At 47.2% G+C, this 8,647-nt stretch overlaps 1 protein-coding gene across 1 annotated transcript; it reads left to right on the top strand.

Moving 5' to 3' along the window:
* The first annotated feature begins 846 nt into the window (after positions 1-846).
* On the top strand, positions 847-4,856 carry KRT18 (keratin 18). The gene is made up of 7 exons (XM_027858331.1): positions 847-1,305; positions 2,095-2,177; positions 2,406-2,562; positions 3,460-3,624; positions 3,743-3,868; positions 4,165-4,388; positions 4,674-4,856. The coding sequence occupies exons 1-7, from the start codon at positions 910-912 to the stop codon at positions 4,786-4,788; spliced, it is 1,266 nt and encodes a 421-aa protein (XP_027714132.1). The 5' UTR covers positions 847-909; the 3' UTR covers positions 4,789-4,856.
* The last annotated feature ends 3,791 nt before the right edge of the window (positions 4,857-8,647 follow it).

Here is an 8,647-nt window from a genome sequence, read left to right as displayed (position 1 = left end):
AAAATTGTTTTTATGTGTAACTGGGAAAACAATAAAATATCATTAAGAAAGAAAGTAGTCTTTGGGCACTGAGATGTTAAAGTGATTCGCCCAGGGTTACAAAGTCAGTAAGTGTCAAAGGTGATTTTCGAAACCAGGTCTTCTTGACTGAGAGGTTTGCTCTCTACTATGATAGACTGCCTTTCGATATAATAGTATCTCCATTTTACAGACTCTATTTTAAAGAAATTGAGGCTCAAGAATGTTACTTGTCCAAAGCACAGAGCTGGTTAGTGATGAAAACTGTGAAATGTGGAAGCATCCTCTTCCACACCTAGCTAAGTAGGTTCTCAATTATTTGTTGACGTATGCCCCAGGGAGTGTAGAAAAGTATTTGTTAGTGTGTTTGTGGGTCTATAAAGATACGTGTGTAAGTATGAACGTATATGAGGATGTGTGAGAGTGAATGTTCGCAGGGCTGTTAAGTATATGCCTGGGACGGTAAGGAGGTGGGGTGCTGAACACCCTACCTCTGGTCTGGCTCTTGTCTGATGGAGAACTCAAGGCTGGAGGTTGGCAACAAGTGCTTCTCTGACACCTCCATCCCCCTCTACCTGGCCTTCAGCTTTACCTGAATCGGGTGTAGCAAAGAAAGGGGAGACGTCATTTCTTGCCCTGAAACCTCCGCCCCAGGGCTCACACACCTGCTTTCCTCCCACCCCGGGGGAGGCGCAGGATGGATCCGGGACAAGGAAAGTTCCAAATCCCTCCAACCACCTATTTATCTATCTATGCGCCGTCCGGGGCAGGGAGGGGCGGAGCCGATCCTGGCCCGCGCCCTGTCCCCTTTTCCTCCTGACTATAAAGCTTGTGTGCTCTCACCCTCCCTTCTGACTTTCAGATTCCGTCCAGCTCTCTTCCACCGACATCATGAGTTTCACTACCCGCTCCACCACCTTATCTACCAACTACCGCTCCCTGGGTTCGGTCCAGGCACCCAGCCACCGGATCCGGCAGGTCAGCAGCGCCGCCAGCGTCTATGCAGGCGCCGGCGGCTCTGGCTCCCGAATCTCCACAGCCCGCTCCACCAACCTCCGCGGGGGCTGGGGGACCGGGGGCCTGGTCGGGGTCGGGGGGATCCAGGGGGAGAAGGAGACCATGCAAGACCTCAACGACCGTCTCGCCTCCTATATGGAGCGCGTCCGGAGCCTGGAGACCGAGAATCGCAAACTGGAAGGGAAAATCAGGGAGCACATGGACAAGAAGGGACCTCGGACCAGAGAATGGGGACATTATTTCAAGACGATTGAGGATCTGCGGGGGCAGGTGAGAATGGAAGAGGCGGGGGTGTCACTTTGCCTACCCCAATCTACTGGCCCCCAACTCTGACCTCCAAAATGGTCTCCCTCTCTTTTTTCTCTTGATTATTTTTGATAACTCTTGTCCTTTCATTTGGAAATGTCGGAGGGAAAACTCCAGAAAAACGAGGGACTGAGACTTTCCCCAGACTCCCCTAAGCAGCCCTTTACTAGTACCTCCCAGTGCTCTTCCCAGTATGGTAACTAGAAAACTCTCTTGACCCATGCTGTTGGCCTAAATTAACAGGGATGGGAAAGTGCGGCCAGAAGCAATGAGTTTTGAGGGTAGGAGAGAAAATAAATGTCCCCTTAAAGAGGGCCCTAAAAGCCCTGGTTCTCAGATGCCCTCCAGTGAGAGGGTTAAGCGGATATAGCTGAGTCACCTAAGGGTAAACAAGAGAAATGGTAGGAGGGACTTGCTTCCCTTACTCCTTTTGGGAGGGAGTGGAAAAGCAGGTGCTTTAGAAAAAGCTGCAGGTGAAAGGGTGGGGGAGGGGAGCTTTGCAACTGGTTCCCCTGGGCCTGGGAGGGAGAGAACCCAGGTATAGCCTCGGGGAACAAGGTTTGCCGAGAGGGCTGCTGCTGGTGGTTACTGGGATCTGGAGGACAGAATCTAGGGTACAATTTGTCTGGAATACAGATAGGCGATAGAGAAGGGAACATGTCCTGAGGGACATACCCCTATGTTAGGGATCCTGTTTTCCCATGTATGATCCCTACTCGTGAAGCTCCATGTGTTTTCTCTGCCCCCCACCAGATCTATACAAGCTCAGTGGACAATGCCAGAATCGTCCTACAGATTGATAATGCCCGTCTGGCAGCTGATGACTTCAGAGTCAAGTGAGTCAGTAGAATTATCAGGGTTCAGTTTAGGTATCCCATTTGAGGTTTAAGAATATGGTGGGACTTAAGGGATGGGGTCATGGTTGAGGTTAAAATACCTAATGAGATGGAAATTAGTTTGGGATAGCTATGGGACTAGGTTGAGGATGGCTACTGGTTTAGGTTTGAGATGGGGGGTAGCCCTTTGGACTTCCCTCTCCTTCTACCCTCATCCCACCTACCTAGGTATGAAGCAGAGCTGGCCATGAGACAGTCTGTAGAAAGCGACATTCATGGCCTCCGGAAGGTCATTGATGACACCAATGTGACCAGGCTACAACTCGAGACAGAGATTGAAACCCTGAAGGAAGAGCTGCTCTTCATGAAGAAGAACCATGAGGAGGTGAGCTAGGAGGGAAAGCGGAGATCTCTCAGCAGAGAAATGATAAAACTCAGAACCAAAAAGGGACCTTAGGACTATCTAGTTTCTCATTTTACAATTGGGGAAAACTGAAACTGGACTGAATTGCCCAAAGTCATGCAGATAGTAAGTAGCAGAGTAGGGATTCAAACCCAGATCCCCTGACTCCAAATTTCAGCACTCTTTCCATTATATTGTTCAGGCTTTTGAAGGTTGGGGGAGCTAGGCATCCTGATAAGGAAAAACAAAGGGACCCAGTATTAGAAATGGGATGAGAGTGTAACCACATAGAACAGCTTCATAGACAAGTTTAGAGACTACATGCCTACACTGTTTTAACCAGGCTGTTAACCACATTGGCAAGTCATATGTATTGAAAATAAATATTTAATACAGTTCGTTTGAATTATAGTCTAATAAAGAGGACAGTAAACAGCCTGAGGCAAGAATGGAGCCAGGAACAACTAGGTTAGCAGTGCCAGGAGGATGGCAAGGAGCAGCAAAGCCAAGTCTGGAGGGGATTAGCTAGAAAAGGGTGAGGAGAAAGTGGGGTACAGAGTTTGGAAGAAGTCAAAGGGAAGAGGAGAGGAAGAAGGAACGGGAAGAAAAGGTAGATGAAGAAACAATCTGTAGAAAAAAGAATCAGAAGCCTAGGGAGAGAAGTGGGGGGAGGGGAAAAGAAGGCTCATAAAGTAAAGACTCTAGAATTGCCGTTGGCAGTCTGGCTGAGGCAGAAGTCCGGTGGGGAGGATATGGTTTCATCGGATGGCTCCTTCTGTGCCCTCTGTATCCTTCATAATCATCAGTGGTTTTCGGTCAGACAGTTTTAATGAGTTGTGACCCATTCTCCTCACCTGCTTTTTTTTTTTTTAATCCCAGGAGGTGAATTCTCTACAAGCCCAAATCGCAGGCTCTGGACTCACCGTGGAGGTGGACTCTCCCAAATCTCAGGACTTGAGCAAGGTCATGGCTGATATACGAGCCCAGTATGACGCTCTGGCTCAGAAGAACAGAGAGGAGCTTGATAAATACTGGTCCCAGCAGGTGAGCGGGGAGGGTGGGAGAGTTCAGACATGGGTCCGAGGAAGGCAGGAACATGAAGACAGAGCTCCTAACTGGACACTGAGAGAAGCCACATTTTTTTTTTTTCCTCCCTGGACAGATTGACGAGAGCACCGTGGTGATCAACACGAGATCTGAGGAGGTGGAAGCAGCTCGAAACACTGTCACTGAGCTGAAACGTACAGTCCAGTCCCTGGAGATTGACCTGGATTCCCTTCGAAATCTAGTGAGAAACATCCCCAACTGCCTTTCTACTTCTCATTCCTTCTCCAGGTTCTAACCTGCCATCTCAGGGCCTGCTGATTCCATCCCTGCCTACTTAACTCTACCTCTGTCTCCCTACACTCTGATTCATAGATCAGAACTGGAAGGTACCTTGGCATTTTATAAAGGAGGGATCTGAGTCCTAGAAAGACCAAGTACCATGCTAACTGTCACACAGTAAACAAATGACAGACTTGTTATCCCATTGGATACCTCCTTCCCCCCCACTCACTCTGTTCCTCCTTTGTCTCTGAACAGAAAACCAGCTTGGAGGACAGCCTGAGGGAAGTGGAGACCCGCTATGCTATCCAAATGGAGCAGATCAATACAGCCCTGCTACACCTGGAGGCAGAGCTGGGGCAGACTCGAACAGAGGGCCAGCGCCAGGCACAGGAATACGAGGCCCTGCTCAACATTAAGGTTAAACTGGAAGCAGAGATCAACACCTATCGAAATCTGCTAGAGGGTGGAGAAGACTTCAAGTGAGTAGGGGTCCTCCTCCCAAGGCAAACTTCCTCCCACTCTTCTCCATGCCCCTCTATCCCCGAGCCTCTCCTGGATCCTACATTTAGATCTCGTTTGTGTGCCTTATCCATTAACAGGAGGTTTCCTCATACTCTTAAGATGTCCTCTTTGCAGAACAAGGAGACCTAAGCTGCCCAGGGACTCAACTCGTTTAAATTAGACAGGGGAGCAAAGGTGGGGTGGGAGGATCAGGAGTTTCTTCTCCTTCCCTCCCCATAACTAGATTTGGTCTCTCTCCCTAGTCTCGCTCATGCCTTGGACAGCAGCGGCAGTTCCTTACATAAGACCAGCACTCGGAGGATTGTAGACGGCAAAGTGGTGGCAGAGACTAATGACACCAAAGTCCTTCGGCATTAGGGCCAAAAACTGAAGACCTGAGCTGAGTCAGGAAGTTAATAAAGGTTCTTTGGTCACCTAGCCTTCAATCCTGCTTTCTCTTCATTGACATAATCACTTAGCCAGGCACAGAACCTGATCACTGAAACCAGCTTAAACTACCAAAGAATCACAATACTCACCACACATTTATCAAGTACCTCCCAGGGGCCTGGCAGGGTGCTAGGAATTAGGGATACAAAGAATGAAACAATCTCTACTCTCAAGGAGTCTGTCTACATTCTCATGGAGTAGAAAACAACAGTAACAATAACAGCTATCACTGATAGAGCATTTAAAGGTTTATAAAAGTCTTTACAGATCCTATTACATTTGATCTTCCCAACATTCCTGTGGGGTAGGTACTATATTCTTACCCTCATTTTACTGATGAAGAAACTGAGGTCAAGAGATACTAGACCAGGGCCACATCCCTTTTAGGTACCTGAGATTCATCTCTAGTCTCAGTATGGTCCACTTTATTATACACCACCCATCTCACTATAGAATGGATAGGTAGAGAGGGTTGATGGAAAAGGTAACAGGAAAAGGAAGGTTGGATTTTGGGACGGGGAAGTCAAAGGCAGGGTTTTTGTGGGGATGATCAGCTATTAAGTGGCAGGAATAGCTCAGCTAGATTCCTCATCTCCATTCTCTTAGCTACCTGTCAAAAGACAGGTAGGAGATAGGGAAGGTTCAGGGGAAAATAAGTTCTGTTCTGGACATAATGAGTTTAAGATATCTACTGAACATCTAGTTCAAGATGTCTGAAAGGCAGTTGGAGATGCAAGACTAGAGGTCAGCAGAGAGATTGGGGCAGGAGAGGTTGATTTGAAAAAGAAAGGTAGCATGGAGATGGTGATTAAATCACCAAGTGTGGTTGTATAGAGGGAGAAGAGAAAAGGGCCCAGGACAGAACCTTGAGAGACACCTGCTGTTAGAGGGAGTGGTCTGGAGGAAGATGTAGTAAAGGAGACAGAGGAGGAGCAATTAGATAGGTAAGAGGAAAACCAGGAGAGGGTGGTGTTTGAAAAACCTAGAGAGAAGAGAATATTAAAGAGGGGAGAGTGATCCACACTGTCAAATGCTACAGAGAGGTCAAAGAGAATGACAGTAGAGTAAAGGCCATTCAATATGGCAACTAAGAGATCATTAGTAACTGTGGAAAGAGCATTTTTGGTGAAATGATATGGTCAGAAGCCAGAATGCAAGGGTTTAAGAAGACAGTGAGAAGATAGAAAGTGGAGGCACCTATTATAGATGACCTTTTGGAGGAGTTTAGCTACAATGGACAGAAGAGATATAGAATGATAGTTAATGGGGATGGAAGAACCAAGGGAAGGTTTTTTCAGGATGGAAGAGACATGGGCATGTTTGTAGGTAGTAGGGATTGAGACAGTAGAGAGGGACAGAAAATAAGTAAAAGAATGGGGATGTGAGAAGGGGCAATCTGTTGGAGGAGATGGAATGCAATGGAATCTCTTGAACAAGTAGAGGGCTTAGTCATGTTAAGGAGTAAGGTCACTTCATCATGTGAGACTGGAGCAAAGCAGGAGAGAGAGGCAGAAGGCATCTGAGTGATGGGAGATGAGGAAGGGAGAAAAGGGAATTCATGGTGAACATGGCCTCAATTTTTTCTGTAAAATATGACACAAGATATTCAGCTGAGAGTTGGGGAAGGGGAGCCTTGGGAAGTTTAAGGAGGGATGAAAAGGTTTGGAAGAGCCACTGTGGAGAGTAGGATGGTCACTTGATAAAAGAATTATAGTAGGATTGCCTGGCAGCAGTGAGGGCCCGGGTGAGGTTATGTAACATAAATCTGTAGCGGACCCAGCCGGAACAATTATGTGATTTTCTCCACTTTTGTTCAGAAGCACAGATGAAGGTGAAAAAGCAGATAATGATGAAAGTAATCCAAGGTTGAGGCTTCATTAGGCATAACTGGTGATACTATAAGGGGGGGTAGGGATTCAGGAGAGAATAGTATAGAGTTGAATTGGTTCACCTTTGGTCAAGATGGAGAAAAGAGGAAAGAATGGCTAGTGTAGGGGAGATGGCCTGGGGGCGAACTGAGGGGTCAAGGGACTAGAGGTCACAGTGCAGATGAAGAGTAGGATTATGTAAAGGAAAACAAAGGGGAAGGTGAAAACCCAATAGATTATGGTGAGATAAGGGAATTCCTGAATTCTTGAACTTGGAGGTGGTACATTGGCAAGATCTAGAGTGTGACCATCTTTCTATGTGGCTGAAGTGGGGTGGAGAAGTAGCTTCTGGGAGGTGAATAGGTTGAAAAACTGATAGGTTAGAGTATTTGAGGAAGAATCAATATGTATGTTGAAGTCTCCTAGTATGAGGGCAAGAGTTGGGGAGGAGAGAAAAATTGTAAGCAAGGTATTGAACTCATTGAGGAAGGAAGGGGAGTGACCTGGGGGTCTGTAGACAACAGCTACCAGGATTGTGATTGTGTGGCCTAGATGAATAACATGAGCCTCAAAGGTAGAGAAGTTACTGAGTGATGGAGGAAGGGGGAGAACCTGGAAGCAGCAATGGGAAGCAAGTATTCTAACTCCCTGGCCTTGACTAGTGAGCCTAGGATAATGAGTGAAGGTACAGCCAGTACTGGAAAGAATGACCAGGGAGGCTGTGTCATCAGGGGGAGGCCAGGTTTCAGTAAGAGCCTGTCAGTGGAAGGAATGAGAGAGGAATAGGTTTAAGATGAAGGGAAGTTTGCTGTTTATGGCAACAGGCATTCCAGAGGGCATAGTGGAAGGGCTGGGTGGAGTCAGAATGAAACTTTGGGGTGGAAACATTGAGGGGAATGAAAATGAGAAATCAGGTGACTGGAGGAGTAGGTGAGGAATGGAGTTTGGATGGTGATCTACAAGGGTTCACAGTCACTAGCAGGTGAAGAGTATAATCCAGGTGTGAGAATATTCATCACTGAGTGGAGGGAGTATGCCACTCCTGTACCCTCAAAGGACAAGTGTAGAAGGAGATTGGAGGCTTGAAGGAAAAGGGAGAGTAGCTCTTCTTTGCACTAGAGGTTCTCCAAACTGGGCTGGCAAAGGGAGATAGACAATGCCTTCTGCTGGAACAGAGGGAAGTGGTTTTTTGAGGCATAGGGAAAATGCTTGACCTGGTCTCTCAGGGTACATGCTGCACCCAGCAGGAGATGGAAGACTCAGGGTGCTTTCCTACTCACAGTCTGAGGTCTTCTCACCTGATGGGGCTAGCACTGAGGTGGTAGCAGGTAGTGACAAAATCCCTATGCAGATGGAAGACACTGGGCCTGGCCCCTCAGGAGATATGCTGCACCCAGCTTAAGGGAGCAGTTCACACTTGGGTCTGGATGGAAGAAGGCAAAAAAGACCAGAAATTCCTCATCCTTGGAATAGCCAGGAAGGACATTTACTAAAAGGATTAAGTCCCAAAAGATTAACTGAACCATCTGGAGATGAAACAGAAAGAAAATGAGAGATGCTTTAGGCTGAAGTGAACTAATAATATGGGATATTTACCTGATGCCAGCCAGTTCAGGTAGATGGGGGCCTACTGTCCTTTAGGGAAGAATATCCTTTGCTTCTGTGTCCTTCCTCATCACTCGTCACCTTCACACTTTACACCATGCTGTTAGAAAGTCTTTCCTTGGATCTAGCTTGATGTTAGCATGCCCGCTATACCTGCTGGGTCTTCTAAGAAGTCATTGGAAATCGGGTAGAAGAGGAGACTCTCAGCACTGCACACCCCAACCCAAAAGCATAAAGAGAATTGATTTGGTATCAGTGAAGACGTGGGTTCCAATCCCAGCTCTGCTCTTCGTTATCTAGGCAGGCTTGGACAA

This window comes from Vombatus ursinus, unplaced genomic scaffold (genome assembly GCF_900497805.2).
Source record: "Vombatus ursinus unplaced genomic scaffold, bare-nosed wombat genome assembly UNPS02012958.1, whole genome shotgun sequence".
Lineage (NCBI taxonomy): Eukaryota > Metazoa > Chordata > Mammalia > Diprotodontia > Vombatidae > Vombatus > Vombatus ursinus.
This window is presented reverse-complemented; position numbering and strand designations above follow the sequence as displayed.